Below are 20580 nucleotides of genomic sequence, written 5' to 3'. Positions count from 1 at the left end.
TTTTGTCATAACTACTTACTCTCTTTGTGGAATTAATGTAGAGAAGACTTAAGGAATTTTATATTGGAGCTTATAAAATCTAGATTCTTCTAAAAAAATACTGTTATATATATATATATATATATATATATATATATATATATATATATATATATATATATATATATATTTAATGTTTATATTTATATTTATATTTAGGGACCTTTTTAAAGCTTAAAAGATCCATTTTGAATATTTTATTAAAAAAATCATTTTTTGGGTTGAATTGATGCACGAACTGAAAAGTGGATTTTGTCATAACTACTTACTCTCTTTGTTTGGTGATAGGTAGAGAGAGAATGGTTCTTCTCTCTACTTTTACTCCTCTCTCTCTTTTTACCCCCCTCTCTCCCTTACTTTACCCCCCCCCTCTTCCTCCTACTTTACCACCCTCATTCCCTACTTTCCCCCCCTCTCCTATCTAGAGAGAAGTTAGAGAGAGAGCTACAAAAGTAGCCCTATTTATTGTCTTTGTTCCCTCCATCCCCTACAAAATTATCTTTAATCCCTTATAATTAGGAATCCTTACATGGCCCCAAGGGGGTCCAATTTTTTCCTAATGACAATGCATCAAACTTGATATCTTGTGGGATTCCTTGGGTCATAAGTCTCCAAGTACTAGCAAAAGTCTGTTAAGAGTCCGGCAATGCATCCAGAACAGATTGTCCAAGTGAACTATCAAAAATAATTTCACCTACAAAAATGATTTGTTCATTGATATCCTTGTTACTAGAAAGAAAAGTGTTCATGTCATCTTTCTCTTGCATAATCTTCAACTCCAAGTCTTTAAGCAGTAGCAATGCAGTTTTTGCCTCATTGTGACTAACATAAAGACCATCTAGAGTATCCCAAGCTTGTTTTGTTGATTTTGTTGAGCAAATGTGAATAGTAATAGTGGGCTTCATAAATAATGCAATCAATGCATGAGCCTGTGTGTTTCTTGCATCCCAACGAGACTACTCATCAGCCCATAGTCAAAACAACTCTAACAACAACAGATCTGCTAGAACCTACAAAATACTCAACAGAAATTGTATTCATAGAAGGCGGACCTTGCACAACATTCCAGCTTCCCTTTCACACAAGAACATGAGCCATCATGCCCACATTGGGTAGTTATCCCATCCAAATTTTCCTAAGTAGCAACATCTGTGTTGTTATCAGGCATGGCAAGTGACTGCGCCTGCTGTGAAAACTTATCTGAAAGAGGAAAAATGAAGTAGGCAAAATATGTGTTATATAGAACAATGCAAAGAGGATTGAAGGGACCTGTTCTGCAGAAAACTGCATTGACAATGCACAAAAGGATGAAATAGCATGTGTAATATTTCCTCTAGTGAAGATAGAGGCCAAAACGAGCCCAAATGAGAAATATGAGCTCACCGAAGCTTGCAAAAATATGCAAACTTGAGCGAAGTGGTGTTGGCAATAGTACAAGGAGGATGTGCTTTGCTCTAATACAAATTGTTTGAATTAGGTTTCATGGCGGCACACATAGCTTGGAGAAGTTGAGAAGCTCAAGGCACACAACAAAAAATGTATTGTTTAGTGCACAAAGAGAAAGATAAGTTAGCCCTAGAGTGATGGGCGTATATACAATGCACGAGGGAAAAAACTCCTAGTGAGGGAAAAAGTGGCCCGGTTGTCCTAAGTATGTTCACACACATCACTACCACATATGTGATAACATGAACTATGTGTTTGAAAAGCACACATCCCTTGAGCTTTGACTTTCTGCTCACCGCTACATCTTCATCATGAGAGAGTGCACCTTGACCCACATTGGAAAAGCCGGTATCCAAGTTTGCAATGCCTTCGAACATGATCTCTACCCTAATGGTTATGCCAAGTGATAAGACTCAAAGAGGTGGAGATGATGCTTTCAACTTTTCTTCCCAAGCTGGGAATCACATACCAAGTGTCATATGTGCGGAGAATTAAAAATGATTGATAAGCTTTAAGCATGCACCCACAAGATAGCTTCTCTATTGTGAGTAGCTGAATAAGTGAGTGACAAGGAAAATGCGGCCAATTTTTGTCCAAAAGTTATGAAAAGAAACCTCGTCAAGAAGTGAGAAGAGTTATTCTTTAATGAATGGAAAGACCATCTTGTTGCAAAGCACTTCTTATTTGATGGGACATTGGAGTTCAAGGCATTGATTATGGAAATTGTGAAGAAATAAGAGGGTTGGGAAGAAATTGTGCATCTGTGTTTAGATCTCACCCACAAATTGGTAGACAATTGAATGACCAATTGGGAAGAAATTGTGGACGTCCATGGCCACTTCACATGCTCCCACAAGGCATGGATATTTTGCCTTACCCTTTTTTTTTTCATTTTCGAAGCATCTGACAAAATGGGAAATCACAAGTCCTACAAACCCTTCATAGATCTAACATTTCTGCATAGACTTGGACATTCCAAGTATGCTTAATTTAAAAAATTTGGCACTATCAACGTTCGATTGAGGCCACTTTCTTGTGCATTTAGTAAATTTCTTTGTAAAGATTCGTAGCCCCTGGGGATTTAGCTATTTCTTTGTAAAGATTCGTAGCCAAGCACCCCCACAGTTATGTGATGATGTTGAAAATCTTGATTCTTGACTTTGGATAGCAGGCGTCCATGCTAGTAGGACAAACATGATGGAAAGGAAACATCCACATCCTCTCTTTCCAGTTGCTTAATTCTTAGTAAAGTGTTAAATATACAAGAGGGGGGAACAATATCTTAGCATGGAATTTTAAAATAAGAGAGACTCTATTTTAATATACAGCAAAAGCAACATGAGGTATGTGTAAAATTGAGGAAATGAGGTAACATAAGGGTTTTAAAAAATTTCTTTGAAATCACGTTCTATGGGTGACTTTTTAAAGCCCCCTTGCGCCCGCCCGCCCCCCCCCCTCCCTTTTCCCCAACTAAACCACGAGACACAATTAGAATTGCATAACAAATTGTATGGTTCAAACACACAAAAAATTGGCTAATGCCCAACTACACATATTAAAGGTTACAACGGTGACTCTGTAACAAATACAATTTACAATAGTAACTCTATATCAATAACAATTTTGTGACATGAAGGGAAGCATTGGAGCAAGGATGCAAAAATGGCTAGAAGACTAGAGTAATTGAAGCTATCAGCCATAACAACCCTTCTCCATGAACTTGCAGGCTACGCGTATCGGCCAGCATGACGCATCAGAAGTGAGGGGAACATATGATAGTGGTAGTCCCCCAAACTTTTTAAGCTTTGCCTACATCCCCCATCCCCACCCGTGGGCGAGCCCCATCCAAAGCTCTTGTGCTCCCGCTCCCCCCAAACGGATGAGGAGAAATTGTTCCTTGCGCAAGGCAAGAGGGCCCCATGGCACATTGTGAGCAAAAATATAGTGCCCTAGTATGCGATGTAGATGCTAAGAAGTTGCCTAGCCACGGCTCCCCCTCCCAAGAGCACTCCCACAACAGTAATGTAGCAAGTTTGATTGCATCACTTGGTGATATAGTTTGAATCACAAAGGGTCCATTGTCTTGCACCAACTAAAAACTCTTTGATTTTGACATATTGATCACTAGCTCGCGCGCCCCACCTACCGGCGGGGCCTCGCTCGCTCTTACCACCTCACTCTGTATGTGTTTGTGTGTGTGTGTGTGTGTGCATCTTTATACATTTCTCCATGACACACACACGATTTCTGTCTTTGGCCCCTTCAAACTACTCCTGGTAAATTTAACCCCTTTTGCAGAGAGAGAGAGAGAGAGAGAGAGAGTACATAAAAGCACATGACTAAAGAGACATATTTAAAATTTAAAAAACAGTGTACATTATTGCCAAAAAGGCTTAGGAATATATATGCATAGCACTCTAAGTCGTGCTATTTCAACAGGATCAAGATATTGCGCTGGAGCTCTACAAACTTCTCTTAAATCTATTTTTTGAACCCAGCTCAAATAAATCTTGTAATGGTGCATCAACCCAAGCTCTTGCTTTAAGAGCATGAGCCTAATGTTGGGAAAGAAATAGGGATCAAGCAACTTGATGTAAATCGTGTCCAACTCTTCATCTACATATGACCCCCAAACAGTGTAGTTTTTCTCAATCACTTTCCATGCCCATTGCCATCCCGTTCAGCAAGTAACAAATTTTCTTCAAAGGCATCAACAATAAAAAATTTTACACTTGGAAAAATATTCACAATTTCGTGGGCCATTTAATTGGCTGCAAGAAAAGAAGACAACATTAGTACTCAAAGCTTAAAATGAGAGAGAGAGAGAGAGAGAGAGAGAGAGAGAGAGAGAGAGATGATCAACATGGCCACTTAAACACTTTAAAAAAGTATAAGCGCAATATGAACACTTCAATTACTAATTGTCATGCCAAAAAGTGTCAAGAGGTTCATTAGGTCAAAGTCTTTACAACAACCTCAAATTTTTTGTTTACGACGACTCATATTCTACTCTATAATTGGACGGATGAGGATCACTCCAATATACCGCATTGATAAACTTCACAATTAGTTTCAAAATTTTAAACTCTTCATCCGAAATGTAAGATTTGTGATTGTGATATATCTTCGCAACTGAATATCACAACCACAAACATTGACATAATAAATATCAACCATATGTAGTTCTTGTAGGACTCTCATCAATTTTATTTCGCTCAATATTTGTGACACTTTGCATAGTGTAATGCTTAACCGTCCACAATTTCCATACCACCCATCAGCATATGAATACACCCAATGATGCCACCAAGACCATGTACCATATCCTTGACAAATGTACTCTTGCTTAACTTTCAAATATATAATCATCCTTATATGTATTGGGAGAATAGCCAATACATCATGACCCATGTTAACCTACATTAGCAATTCGCAACTCTCTCTCTCTCTCTCTCTCTCTCTCTCTCTCTCTCTCTCTCACACACACACACACACACACACACACACACACACACACACACACAATCACACACACACACACACACATTAACCTATGTAGTAGATAAAAATCCACTTAATTAAGCCAACAATAACTAAAAAAATATGGTACTTAGAATGCATAAACAATGGATCAAAGTGTTCGATCATCTAGAGAAGTTGAACCTACGACACACTCTACTTGGAACTCTCAAGATCCAAGGTCCGACACATCGAACACTACGACCGAGGCGTCGAGGTGATTCACCCAAAGAATAGATTCTAAACATCCATTCATTCACTCCATAGGGACCGTATGAAAAGTTGCAATTGAGAGGGCGTTGCATACCTAACTCTTGTACAGTGATTTGCATATCATCTATATCAAACTCTATGTGATAATAACCTACAATACTTCTAAAATATCGTGCTTCATATAATGCCAAGACAGAATGTCTGCAATAATATTGAAGCCTCAACGAAAATAACAACCAACCATTCAGACATAAAAAGTAACAACACATTTAACGTCATATGGATTCAAGTTCAAGCTATACACACCGAAGGATCTCAAAATCCTCGACAATACGAACAATATCCTTAGCATGTGCAAGACCCCTCCACAATGGAGGATCTAAAAAAAAAATGTTACACGTGTAAACATACCAAATAAAGGCCAAAAAGTTCTCATTCATGGTAAAAGTAAGTAACAAAGATAAGATTTTACATTTACATACCTCTAATATAAGTAGGTACATCATTGAGGGTATACGAAACCATGATGTGTCGTGCCATTCTTTATCTGCTCTAACAGCACAGATTTGGAAGTTTAAGAGAAACAAATATGAAATAGAATAAAGAAGACTTTGACGATCATGCCGTAGAGAATCATGTCCTTCTTTCTTTTGTTTTAGTGAAGGATTTGAGAGAGAGAGAGAGAGAGAGAGAGAGAGAGAGAGAGAGAGGAATGAAAGCAATTCAAAAGACTTTGAAATTTCACAACTTCACAAAGACACAATACAAAATAGTTATTCAAAGTGTAGCCTTCGAGAGACCACATTAGGGAATCTATAAGTCCAAGGACCTATGTTGTATACATTTTGCAAGATACGGGGTGGTGTTTCAACTTGAGTAAATATCCTCAATCGATATGGTGTAGTGCAGTCTCTAGCAACCCCCACCTGTTGTGCATTGACTGGCCTTTCGTCACTCACAAACCAAATATTAACTTGAATTTGACGATGCTCGTGGTTCGAAGAAAAAGCAACATGGTAATATCCAAGAACTTCCATGGACATATCTCTACCTAAGTATAGCATTTCATAAACACCTACGATGATAAAACCTCAATGGAAGTGATCTCTGCAAAGGCATCCATGAATTATGTAGAGCAATAAAAGCTTAAAACTACAAATATACCCCATATAAAAACTCTTACAATATAATATGAGTTTGATCAAATAAGATCACCAAAAACATAGCAGGAACTCTTCCCCTCCATTGCGGTGGATCTTCAACAGATTAAGTCAATGTATAAGCCAATCTTCTCAAGAAAATAATATGTCAAGTTAATAAACTAATTTAAAAAAGAAGATAAATACCTCGAATGAATTCAGTGATGTGACCCACTACATAGGAAGCACTGCGTCGAGGGTCCATCTGTGGGAAATACTTTGATCTAAGAGATATGAATAAAATTTAACATCAAGTGTGTCTGACTTTAAGTGAGAGCCACAATGTCAATTTGAACTTATTGTTATGACCTCTCTAGTTGTAATACTTCCTTGAATACAATGTTTGGAGTGTAGTAACACTCCGCTTGAGTGTTTTCAGTATTGACAACAATCCTTATAGAAGCTGCACTTCGTACACGTGACATTGCAACATACAACTGTCCATGAGAGAAGATCGATGACTCAAGATATAGACCAAGAATTCCAAGTGTTTGCCCTTGTGCTTTGTTGATAGTCATCCCAAAAGCAAGCCTGATTGGAAATTGACGACGCTTCATTTGAAATGGAAGCCCCTGATGGCTTCCAATAATAAAGTCAATCCTTGGAAGAAAAAATCTCTCTCCAATATTTGATCCTGTAACTATCTCTGCCTCAATTACCTTATGATGAAATTGCTTGCATATCAATCTAGTTCCGTTGCATAATCCACGTCTTGGATCCAAATTGCGCAGCAACACGATAGGAGCATTCTCTTTCAAGACTAAAGCATGCGGTGGAAAACCACCACCAAGAGTAAGGCTATTCAGATATTCAATTGTGTACAAATGTGTGTTTTTCTCTGACATACAAATTGAATCTGCACTCAGATACTCTTTGGAATCTCCATGCATTCTTTGCAATGCATAGTCATTAATTAAATCCACCTCTTTATTCCGCGGAGCAAGTATTGCTCGATCTCTGAAAAAAGTTGCATGATCTTGCAAATGACACAAATATCCATATATAAAGCTTAGAAGATCTGCCAAACTATTTCCTGGAAGCATCATGTGAGAAGGTATTTTGACTGTGTCTAAGTCTCCTCCATCATCCATAACCCCATTGCCAATATCAAGCACCCAACGGGAAAAACTTTGTTGAAGTGAATTTGAACCGCAATCGGCTATACGCATATTTTTGGTAAGCCTCAGTATCTTCGTGTATTTCCATATGTGAGAATGACACAACGAAACATTTACAATGTCTGTACGACTACCTTTTGGTACAACAGGTAGTATTTGTCGAAAGTCACCTCCAAGAAAAATGACTTTTCCACCAAACAAAGTATCTCGCTGCATAATATCTCTTAAAGTTATGTCCACTGCTTCAAACGCATAGCGATGTGTCATGGGAGCTTCATCCCATATAAGTAAAACTGCATTCCTTAGAAGTTCTGCAAGTTGACTATTTACCTTTATATTGCAAGTTGATTCAGAGTGAAGCTCCAAAGGTATCTTAAACCTAGAATGAGCAGTTCTTCCATTACTCAAAAGCAAAGCTGCAATACCCAAGGATGCACATGCAAGAGCAACTCTACAACTTCCTCGCACTCGTGAAAGAAGTGCATTATATAAGTAAGTTTTTCCTGAGCCACCAGGACCATCTAGGAAAAATACCTTCCCTGAATGTGTGTCAACAACTTGTAGCACTTGGTGATACGCATCTCGCTGATCCTCATTTAAGGAAGTTTCCATACAATCTGCTATACTACATTGTTCATCAACATTGAACATTGTTTCTTCAGCCATAGCACCATTTTCACTTAAGGATACCAATGTTGAGTCTATTGCAGGCAACATATAATCGCAAAGCCTCTTGCCATGTTGTTGCAAAAAGCATTCTATATGAAGCAAAGCTTGATTTTTTGCCACATCAAAACGCACACTTGCATCTGAAATACGCATCCTTAGGGCATAAACATAGTCCTCACAAAATTCAGTACAAAACTTGTCCCAAAGAGCAGCCAGATGAAGTGGCTCACAAAAGACTAATATGACTGCAAACAGTTGTCTCAACTGCATTCCATTTTGAAAAAAAGATGCCTCTTGGAGGCAAATTGACCATTCTTCATCATCTTGCAATAATCCTCTAGCTATACATGCCTCCTTGTATGTATCATAGATGTGACCATCATATATACACAAGTCTTCAAAACACTTACATCCCTTGCAAATATTGAGAAGCATTCGTAGGTAATAAACCTCACCAGCAGTAGGGACAATATTATACATTCTTCCAATAGAAACACCCTGTTGTCGTAGAGACCATGCCTTTCGACTTTTATTCCATACCCAACCATTTGGAAAGTCAGTATATGTGAATCTATTTGCTTCAGGATAATTTTGATTTGCAATAAACCATTCTGTCAAGGTAGTTTTCCTATTTTTCTCATTATCTAGCAAATGTGATACATCATCACCATCTTGAAATGTAACCATATTCTGCAATGGAAGGTGTACTTGCAATCGTTGAATAGCTGGCCTTTCACTATGCATGTCGAATCCAAATATTCTCCACATAGCCTCAGATGCAGAAACATAACGTGCATTGAGATAACTCTTGATCTCATCAGTAGTTCCTTCACCATCTTGAAGGACAACAGTGGCTCGATCATGTCCCTTGTAGACATACTTATAAAAATATTTCACGGCAGTGATAGTAGAGCATATCTCCACATTAATATGGGCTTGGTATCTTAGTGATAAGAGAGGGTTGTAAGGAACAACCCAACGATTATCTAAATTGTAATTTTTAGACGTAACAAACCTTCCATCATCTCTTCTCATATACACAGGATATCCACTTTCGTTTACATTTATAGACGTAGAAAATGTTCGTGGAAACTTGAATCTACACTTACCATCAACCATACATGGAGAACGTGGGTTCAAAGGACCACGTGGCCCATGAACATTACAACGACTCACTACGTCAAATAATTCTGGAAACACATTCTTGTCAGGGAGCTCTGCACAAACCAACTTGTCATAGTGTAATGTATCTGTGGGTTTATATTCGGATGCAAGTATCAACAATATATGTGCATGAGGAAGACCTCTTTTCTGAAACTCAATCACTGAAACATGTCCAATCACCTCCCCAAATACGGCTTGCTTGATAATTAAATGCATCATATCTTGGAACTTTTGATAAAACACTCGTACAGTCAGATCAGCACGATCAACGGCACTTTGTCCAGATATTCCTTCCATCGTGGATTACACGTGAATGTGATGAAGAGATCCGGTTTTCCCCTACTACGAACAATTGCCATTGCATCTTGAAATAGTTGACACATATATCTTGGACCTCCAACAAAAGATGAAGGCAAAACAATTCTACGGCCAAGATTTTGACCTTCAGCCCTCTCTAAGCCATCTCTAGCCTCAACCATGTCAACCAATCCTTGGTACACTTCACCACGAAGTGTTTTTTGGTTATTTCGCATCCACAAAATCCGTGACTCCTCTAGAGTACTATAAGCATCCACGACATACTGTTGTAATAGCCTACCTCCTCGCAGAAGACACTCCACAGTATCATCTCTTACTTGTAAGCGAAAGACATAATATTGCTTTTGACTCAATTTTTTTCCATCGGTAGTCTGTAAATAAAGATGCCACCCATCCTCTCCACTTGGAAATAATAAAACATACAATAAGGACATGTAAGCTCGATGCATGCTAGAGATTCTTTTCAAACCCCCGTGTCGAAAATTTAGTACAATGTTGCAATAGCCAATATTTCTATCATCCCCTTGTCCTGGCATAATTGCAGCAACTTCAGAACCCCTTGGAGCAAGATATTGCCAACCATCACAACGATGCTCCGCAATAACCATCCTCATATTGGGTACCATAGAATCTCCAAACAAAGAAGCAGCAAATCGTAGAGCATTTGCATAAGGATTTACTCTATGCATCATCACTTGTAAACACTCTAGAATACTATGATCTAAATTTGAAACATGATGTAATCTGTTGCTCAACTCATGTTCGGTATCAAAAAAATATAATTGTGCAAAGCATGGGACTTCATTTTGTCCTTCGGCTAGTGCTAAAGAACCAATGCTATGATAGACAGAGCCGTGAACCTTAAAAGTGTATACACCTCTCCCACCATAATTAATAGTCTCATCGATATGGGCACCAAGAGACACAAATGCCAATGCATTATTATATCCTCGAATGTTTTGTAAGAACTGTCTACTTCTTGTTGTGGTTGAGCTCATCAAATCTTTCAATTCATTTGGTGGCTCATTCAAAGGAAGTAATTGGACTTTTCCATCACAGGAGCAATATTTACCCACAAATGTTTGGATAGTGTTTCCTTCGTCCTTCCAGACCTTTGCTCCACATTTGGAGCAAACATAATCTAAGCTTCCTAAATTGTGCAACACACACTTTTTGGATAGAACTGGTGCCATAGACTTGTGATGTAAAAGGAGAGACGTTGGATATTCAAAGCGGATGGACAAACATTGCTTTTCTACTTTAGAATAGTTTCCCTCTACTAAGTTCATTGTTGCCCTAACATTCATGGCTTCAGAGTTTCCTTCATGTACATCATGCATGCTTTGCCTTTCATTGCACTCCAATAAAGTTCCAATGGTACTTTGTAGTAAATGCCTTGTTTTCTCTCGCGCTATTTGGCGCCTCGCCTTTCGCGAATCATCACACAGTCGACTACATCGTGCATGACCAGGTGATAATATACGTGGTCCAGATACCATCTATGAAATCAGGTGCAAATAGATCTCATATAAATACAATATACCTGATATAATTTGGATCTATCACTAAAAGAACATTCTTATGCATAATTAAAATCAATATAAACTGGTACATCTAACTATATCCTCTAACCTAAATACATTTGACACATTGATAGTGACTCAATTAAAAAGTACAGTTTGATGAAGATACAGCATAGCATTACATATTTCTACCATAAGTAGGACTAAATACATTTGACACAACGGCTTGACTCAATTAAAAAGAACAGTTTGATGAAGATACAGCAAAAACGTTACATATTTCTACCATTAGTACGATTAGTAGGAATAGCTCGTTGAGAAACTTGACGTTGCTTTGGTCGAACTAATCTAGCCAAAGCACTTAATTCATTTGAGGTAGCTCGGATATCTGAAATTCTTGAACCTTGAACCTTTGTCAAAGCACCGAGCTTGTTGACGATACTTCTCAATCCTGGCACGATTTGTCGTAGATTATTGTCTTGCATTCGTCCTTTTGAGTCACGTTGACTCCGCGAAGCCTCTCTTCGAAGATTCTCAATAGATGCCAATATCATCTTTTGAGAATCCTCAACTTTGGAAAGTTTCTCTCTCATGTATGCCTCACTCTCTAATCTCTGTAATTTTTATGCTTTTTTCTCTTCTCGCAATTTCCATAGTATCCCACTTTCAATCTCCAATGTAGAGCTTAAAGTTTCAACCACATCAGAGACATTGGTCTGCATTGTCTCCATCCTATTGCAGGAGGCTTTGATCTCTAGCAAGGTTTCAATAATTTGCTTCTTTGAATTCCACTCGACATTTTGAGCTGCTCTCTTTGCCGCACGCACATTTCGAATACAAAGAGATGAAAGTATCTCCCATTCATTAGCAGGTGCACTATTTCTCTCAACATTTCGAGATGCTCTCTTTGCTGCACGCACATTGCGAATAGTAGGAAGAGATGACAGTATCTCCTCTTCACCGGCTGATGCACTTACAGCTATCCCAAACGATATCAAGCTGTTGGTTGCAATAGCCAATGGAATGGCACAACTAATCTCCATTTTACTGTACACAAAAAACTACAGTGGTTGCAAAGAGAAATGTGACGACCGAAGAGAAGGTTTGAATGCTTGTAAATTAAAAAGTAACCCTCGTAGAATATTCATGTTTTAAGTGCTTGCTATTTTAGAATTAAAAAATACATCATCTTTATCTAGATGTGAAAAACAACAAAGGATTGCATGAGAAGTGGAAAACAAACCAAAATGCTCATGAATCACTTTTGTTCAGTAGATAAAAGTTTTGTTCAATACATGCTCAACCCCATCTACATTTGAAAATGGGAAAAGAGCGTTTAGCACTGGGACGCTTGAAAATAGGCTCCTTATGATTCTCTATCTTATCAGGTCCTACAATGCTCTTTAGCGCATTAATTTTGCTATAAACTTCAGATATAGAACAACAACCTAACTTAGAATCAAGGTAGAGGGCATCTAAATATCCCATCTTTACTCGAATCTGCAAAAGGCGTAGGTTGAGAAACCATTGACTGGGATCATTCTGGATTCTGACGAACACCTGGTGAAAGGGTGCCCCATCTCGAGTCCTGGAAGTGCGGTCGTAGGTTCTCCAAGCTTCTTCTATAGTAACACCCGGAAAGAAACCTCGAACAATGCTTTGAAAGAAGTCAGCTTTGTTTTCCGGAGAGTAGAGAATCATTATGTGATCCATTACTATCTCCATCGTATCCAATCCATGACCAAAACATTCAGCAGATACCCTAGGTGCCATAAAGTTCCTAAGAAAAAAAAAAAGAGACATTGTAAGTGTAGTTGCTCTAGGACTTCATCCACAAAACTCGACTTTACAATATGTCTCTTTAAATAAGTCTGTTTCTAGGTTTGTTTCCCATCCCTCTCTCTCCCTCTCCATCTCCCTCTCTCTCTCTCTATCTCTCACTTTCACTCTATATCTATAATTTTTAGGGTTTGGAAGCAATACTAGATCTTTCAATCATACGTGTTTTTCTCTCTATCCAACCCTTTTTGAAATCTATAATGGTTTCATGTGATCTTCTATCCATGTAGTCACCTTTTGGTGATCAAACTATGGATTATTTTGAACAGTAATGCATATGTAAATGCATTAGGAGAGAAGCCCTCAGTTCGCATCATATGGAAAATAGATCAGTCCTTGCCTCTTTGGGACATCATCTCCTCCCACAATTATCAAACTCAGCATGATGTATAGAACAATCAGGTGTTTTGTCTTATTGTTAAGAAGAAGATGTTGATTGTCCAAATTCCCTCTTGAATTTCTTACAACAGGGCACTTATAACCTTGGGATCTTTTGAAACTATTCGTATGAGAGTGACAAACTGGTTATGTTAATTGGAATAGCATAGGTAGATTTGGAGACAAAGATACCATCTTGGTTCAGTATGAAGGCTCTCTTGGGATTGCCTTTTGAGTAGCATGCATGCGTGTATGTGTGTAAGTATCCTTCAAACTCAGTTCATTTTCAACTCTTTGTCTCTCTAAGTGTGTTTGTGTGCGTTTCCCCCCCCCTCTCTCTCTCTCTCTCTCTCTCTCTCTCTCTCTCTCTCTCTCTCTCTCTCTCTCTCTCTCTCTCTCTCGGCTTTTTAGCTCACGCCTACCAGTTTAGGATCTCATAGTACTTTTATCTTATCATTTTATCATTTGGTAATTTCATTTTGTTACTCTGACTTTGTATCAGATTCAACACATTGTAACCCTCTAGTCCCATAGGTCATTTTGGCCTTTTTGAAGACATTAATATAACATTTCCTTTCATTTTATTTCTCTCTCGATCAAGCATAGGAGCTATGGAGATCCAGACGGCTATGTAGCTATGGGGCTACATAGCAGAGAGTGCAACAGAGGATTTGAGCCATACTCTCTCGATATCTAGAGTGCAAATGAGGATGGATTCTAGTAGTAGTAGTACTAATGTTCTAGTCTTTTAGCACCCACACATGGTATCAAATTCACAGTTTTGTAACAGTTTGGACTCATAGTTGATTTTGGCCTTTTGAAGACGTTAATATAACCTAATTTACCTAGACTTAGGTCAAAACTCTTACAATTTTGTAACAAATTGGTCTCATAGATCATTTTGGCCTTTTGGAAACATTAGTAGAACATTTCATGCCATACTCTCTCGATCTCGATATCTAGAGTGCAAATGAGGATGGATTCTAGTAGTAGAAGTATTTTCTAGTCTTTTAGCACCCCGACATGGTATCAGATTCATAGTTTTGCAATAGGTTGGACTCATAGTTGATTTTAGCCTTTTGAAGACGTCAATATAACATCTCATTTCATTCAAATTCGTTCTCTCTCTCTCTCTCTCTCTCTCTCTCTCTCTATCTTCACATTTTTTGTAACAGTTTGGTCTCATAGGTTATTTTGGCCTTTTGACCTAATTGTAAAGATTAGTAGAACATTTCATTTCTCTCTCTCTCTCTCTCTCTCTCTCTCTCTCTCTCTCTCTCTCTTTGTTCGTGTGTGTGTGTAGTATGCGTGCGTGTATGTGTGTAAGTACCCTCCAATTGAGTTCATTTTTATCTCTCTGTCTCTCTATGTGTCTATGTGTGTGTGTGTTTTATTTCTATGTGTCTGAAGCCTTATGGACAATTTAGTCTCCTACAACATTAAAACTCTCTCCTTATGAAGTGTGTGTGTGTGTGTGTGCGCGCTAATGAAAAGAGAAAGATTGTACAACCTTTATGGGTTTTTTTTCATAGTGGCCATACATGGTTATAACCTTTGTGGACTCCCAAGTGTCGTAGATTGATAATGCCATTTCCCATTAGAATAACATGTCTTGGGCTCAACTCCTCGTGTGCTAGATCTGTAGGGTCTCTTGGGATAGTTTCCTACATCGTAAAAACTCCCTTCTTCTCGGGTGTGTGTGTGTGGGTGAGTGTGGGTGAGTGTGTGTGCCCTAATAAAAAGAGAAAAATGGTATAACCTTTCTCTCTCCCAAGTGTGGTAGTTTGGTTATGCCATTCCCCTCTTGAATAATAGGTCTTTTGTTTAACTCCTTGTCGGCTAAATCTTTAAGTTTCCTATGACATTAAAACTCTCTTCTTCTCGGGTGTGTGTGCGCGTGAATGAAAATAGTAAAATGTATAACCCTCTTGAGTTCAACCCCTTGTCATATCTCTCTCTCTCTCTCTCTCTCTCTCTCTCTCTCTCTTTGTTTTTGTGTGTGTATTATGTTTGCGTGTATGTGTGTATATACCCTACAATTGAGCTTGTTTTCATCTCTCTGTCTGTCCATGTGTCTTTGTGGGTGTGTGCATGTTCTGTTTTCATGTGTGTGATGTGTGTGAAGCCCTATGGACAATTGTGTGTCCTACGACGTTAAAACTCTCTGCTGCTAGATCTTTAAGATCTCTTCGGATAGTTTCCTATATCGTTAAAACTCTCTTCTCGGGTGTGTGCGTGTGTGGGTGACTGTGTGTGTCCTCTCGAGTTCAACTCCTTGTGTGTATAATTTCCTACGACGTTTTCATCTCTCTGTTTGTCCATGTGTCTTTCTGGGTGTGTGCATGTTCTGTTTCTATGTTGTGAAGCCCTATGGACAATTGTGTGTCCTACGACGTTAAAACTCTCTGCTGCTAGATCTTTAAGATCTCTTCGGATAGTTTCCTATATAGTTAAAACTCTCTTCTCGGGTGTGTGTGTGTGGGGGTGATTGTGTGTGCCCTCTCGAGTTCAACTCTTCGTGTGTATAATTTCCTACGACATTAAAACTCTCTCTCTTTGTGTGAATAAACAAATCATAACATTAATCTAATAACATTAAATTACCATTGATTTATAAATGAATCAGGTCATTGTAAATTCTCTCTCTCTCTCTCTCTCTCTCTCTCTCTCTCTCTCTCTCTCTCTCTCTCTCTCTCTCTCTCTCTCTCTCTCTCTCTCTCTCTCTCTCTCTCTCTCTCGGGTCTCATAGGTCACTTTGTCCTTTTGAAGACGTTAATATAACATTTCATTTCTCTCTCTTCTCTCTCTCTCTCTCTCTCTCTCTCTCTCTCTCTCAATTGAAAGGGTACCTGGTTAGGCTAATTGTTGAGCTGCGGTACACACACCTTCCCTCCACCCGCCTAGACTTGCACTCTTGCTGCCTGCAAACCGAAGTTGAATACGTTAATATAGCATTTCATTTGCAGTTCATATTTGAAGCTCTACATGCTTTGGGTTGGGGGGGGGGGGGGGGGGGGGGGGGGGGGGGGGGGAGAGAGAGGGCTCGCAACACTGTTTTGCAGAGGCAATGAAGCTCTGCATACGGCAGGCATTTGCAGCTCTGCCGACGCAACAACCAGAAGCAGGCAGGTTACCCTTTGCTTGCCCTCATAGAACCCCTACCTTGCGCCACCTATCGAAAGCAATCTCACCTCCAAAGCTATGAACTCAGGTTGGCCTTTGCATGTGCTCTAGCGTTGCACCCTTCAGCTTTGCAAGACTGCCATGCTGTGCCCTCTCAACTCTCCTTCTGCTCCTCCTTCTCACTTGCTTGCACTACCACACCCCCACCACTACCTGCTCCTACGGGGGGGGGGGGGGGAGAGAGAGGAGGAGAGAGAGAGAGAGAGAGAGAGAGAGAGAGAGAGAGAGAGAGAGAGAGAGAGAGAGAGAGAGAGAGAGAGAGAGAGAGAGAGAGACAGCTCGCGGCTACATTCTGCAAGCGGTCTGCACAGAGAGAGAGAGAGAGAGAGAGAGAGTCGCTCCCCTGCTGAGCCGTTTAACCATAGCTACTGCATGGCAACATGGCAATACGTAGCCATGCCTTGCACTCACCTCGAGGAGCCTCGGTGGCATAGAAGCAAAACGCTCAGCATCGGTCAAACCCCTCACAAGTTCAGCATGAGTCTACTGCAACCCTGCGCTCATTTGCATGATCATGGCACAACGGTAATGCAGCCTCACGCTCTCCTCTATGTCTCACAACATGCACCGGGGGGGGGGGAGAGAGAGAGAGAGAGAGAGAGAGAGAGAGAGAGAGAGAGAGTCCCCTCAAGACAGAGAGAGCAACTGTCGGGGACACACACGTACACCCAATACCAACCTGCTGCTTCTTCTTCTCCTTCTCCTCTCTCTCTCTCTCTCTCTCTCTCTCTCTCTCTCTCTCTCTCTCTCTCTCTCTCTCTCTCTCTCTCTCTCTCTCTCTCTCTCTCTCTCTCGCGTGGTTGCGCGTATGGCTCTATGAGCTCGTGTGCTTCTACTAACATTCTATGGCGGGGCACTATGAGCTTGCAACTTGCAAGATGGCTTGAAAGCCAGGCAGATCCACCACCTCTAGGCTTGAAAGCATCGCAGAGCCGCCTGACGCAGAGCCGCCATTCGAATTCGAAATAAGGCGCTGAAAAGCAATTTGTCTGTAGCCTTCACTTCGCAGAAACAGACACGTGGCAAGTGAAGTGCCCCGCCATAGAATGTTAGTAGATGAAATTATTTCATGTGTTGTTTTTGTGCATAGATGCCTACAACTACTCTTAGTTTTGTTTCATCAAGCATTTCAAGCTGATTTATCTTATCCGACAACTCATATCCTATCCAGTAACGGTTCATTTGCTAAAAATCCCAGGACAGTATGGCATTGAGTCCAAATACATGTTGAATGGTGTTGTACCTATGGATTTTGTGACTGATACTCTATAAACCCATAAAGTTAAATGTAGCTTATGATCTCAATTTGTTTACTATTTTTGTGAGCAATATACACAAAATTTTGTTTGTGCTTTTTGCTTAGCCATTGGATTGAGGATCGTAGGGTACTGATTTTTTATGAATTATCAAGAATTTAACAAAGATATGTTCAATTACTTCATTTAGAAAGTGTGTTCTTTGATCAATCACTATCTCGATTGGTAAGCTCCGGGGGGTGGGGGGGGGGGGGTTTCAATACATCAAAAAAATGCATATCACGTGGGTTTGATCAATAGTAGGTATTATTTTATTCTATATTTTTCATATTTTTACATACAGAAGGGTGTTGAAAAATGATCTTGAAAAAGAATTTACATATTGAACAGCTAAGGTGTTTTATAAATAGTCTTTAAACGCACGCAATATATAAGTTTTATATAACGTCAGTTTGGAATTACAGCTATTGACACGAGTCGGTATTGGTCCTTAGTCAATTCCTCACTTGGAAAAAACTCATCTTTTTTAATAGGTACCTTGGTACGTTTGCATTTACCACATTGTTTATGTAGGGGCTTCAACATCCATAAGCAATGTGGGCCACCAAATTCCAGAAACCAATACTGGTTTCGCCATTTTGTCACCAGCAGAAAAATGACCTCCTGCTTGACCTATGTGTGCTTGCTTGAGAATCGTTTAATACTCACTCTCTGTTTCACATATTCTTAATTGCTGATTGGAAATCAACTCACATTTAGAAGCTTTGATTTCAATGGATTTTATCCATGTATTGCTCATTACTTTTGGAAAACTTTTAGTTTTGAAGTATTAAACAATGTAACCGCTCCACTTGGAGCCATTGTAACTTGAGACATGGTTACAAAAGCTTGTGTTGGTTTCACATCACATGATTCACATTGCTAATGTATTCATGAACCATTTGTCACAAATGAGACCAATATACATCGAGTCTCATTAGGTGTTGATATGTTTGTACTTTTTCATTGTGGACCAATATTCTGAATCTACGCGCGAGTTAAGTAGATTGATAATTTTTCAAGCTCAATGCATAACCTCAATATCTGGTCTACTCCTTGCTTATAGAGACATCTAGTCAAAGATTTGGATTGCTCAATTACCTATGGTTTTCGTTCTACCTTAAGACTCCCTAAGGTGAGAAAAGGAATCATCCTTCCACTCAATCTAGGCACCATTTCTATGTTAAAAGGATATGAATCAAGCATGTCATCGTCCACTCCATCATGTGCTTCATCATGCATTATTCATGATAGATGGACACTTCTTTGGTGTGTTGTGCTTTTTTTGACTACCATAGTGAAGTAGAACTCTAATTATATTATAAAACATTTGACAATACATATTGTATTGTAAGGTTTTTTCACCAAATACAACAATGCTCTCTCTCTCTCTCTCTCTCTCTCTCTCCCCCTCCTTCCTTTGTACCAAGAACAACCATGTGTTGTCTCCCACTTGGAGCATATTCTCAGGTGTACCCAAAATGAGTCATGTATATTAAAGATGTGCTTAGAGTCAAAAGTGACACTAAGGTTTCACTCTCCATGAATACTACATTACGTTATCCACCCTAAATCCGAACAATTTTCTAAGAACTTCAAGACAATAAAACGATCAATTGTTTTTCTCTTTGAATCACACTATCTTTTGTCTGTTGTATTTTTATGATGTTATATAAGCTTTACAAGCTCTTTTTGGACTACATAACGAATCCTTAGTAAAGCGTTGAATTTTTGGTGCAATTGTGGACCATTGGATTAAAGCTTGTGGATTAGTGCCACATGGTTCTTTTTTAATATTTCTTCTAGATCTTTATAAGAGGTATTGACATTTATGTATGTCTCTTAAAAAAGTCTCATTGAATATGGGTTTAATTATTTTTTATGCTTTTGAATATATCGTAATCTAAATAAGTCATTGTTACACTTGTTTCAAAAAGTGTAATACTCTATTGTGACAAAAAAATAACAAAATGCTAAGATCACTTCGTCAGTTTTCCCTTTCCCTCAGTGGGCCATAGTGAACCTTCACCTTCTTTCATTTACAAACTTATGTTGCAAAGGACGACCTTTTTGATATTTGTTTAGCTATCTAGGATCTACCATCCAAAAAACTCACATGATGCATACTTTCACATGTATGATGCATAGTAAAACCATGTATCTTGTACATAAATTTTTTGGCCAAAAAGGCCATAGGGGAGTGGTAGAAAAAACATGCAATTCCTCTTTGGACCTCTCACCATCCGATGGTCACCATCACTTAACTTTGATTGTTGACATTTCAATTAATTTAAAAAAAATATAACACTATATAATTTTAAAAATTGATTGATTGTTATTTCAAATCATTTTTTAAAAAGTTCACTGAAGAAACAATATCTGACAATTTGCATGCATATTAGTAATATCTGGAAGGCCAAGAATTGCCGTGTCTTTGATATTGTTCTCTCTGTGGCTAGCTTCTGAGAGATAGTGCAAGAAAGCAAGGAGTTCATATATGTGTTAGGAAAAGGCAAAGCTCGAATGACTGGCTTAGGAAAACCCTCTCCATCCGGTCAAACCTTGCAATGTGAAGGATTGGGCTTTTGGTAATAGTACGTTACTAGATACTCTCGAATATAACCATTTGGCCCTCAAGGCTCGGCATGAGCTGGAGGGTGATTTGTAATTTTTTGGT

General features: G+C 39.0%; 1 protein-coding gene across 1 annotated transcript; it reads right to left on the bottom strand.

Moving 5' to 3' along the window:
• Nucleotides 1-671: 671 nt before the first annotated feature.
• On the bottom strand, nt 672-11801 carry LOC147425911 (uncharacterized). Its single transcript, XM_086498151.1, has 12 exons — nt 11485-11801; nt 11229-11250; nt 9810-11184; nt 8614-9657; nt 8338-8448; nt 6726-8235; nt 6564-6640; nt 5524-5596; nt 5312-5418; nt 1187-1323; nt 1054-1113; nt 672-995 (listed from the first exon to the last, which is right to left on the bottom strand). Exons 1-12 carry the CDS (start codon nt 11799-11801, stop codon nt 672-674), a joined length of 5157 nt encoding a protein of 1718 aa, XP_086354277.1.
• Nucleotides 11802-20580: the final 8779 nt, after the last annotated feature.

Source organism: Adiantum capillus-veneris, chromosome 24, assembly GCF_014529385.1.
Source record: "Adiantum capillus-veneris isolate H3 chromosome 24, ASM1452938v2, whole genome shotgun sequence".
Classification (NCBI taxonomy): Eukaryota; Viridiplantae; Streptophyta; class Polypodiopsida; order Polypodiales; family Pteridaceae; genus Adiantum; species Adiantum capillus-veneris.
Note: the sequence above shows the minus strand (reverse complement) of the source record. Positions and strands in the feature narration are given on the sequence as shown.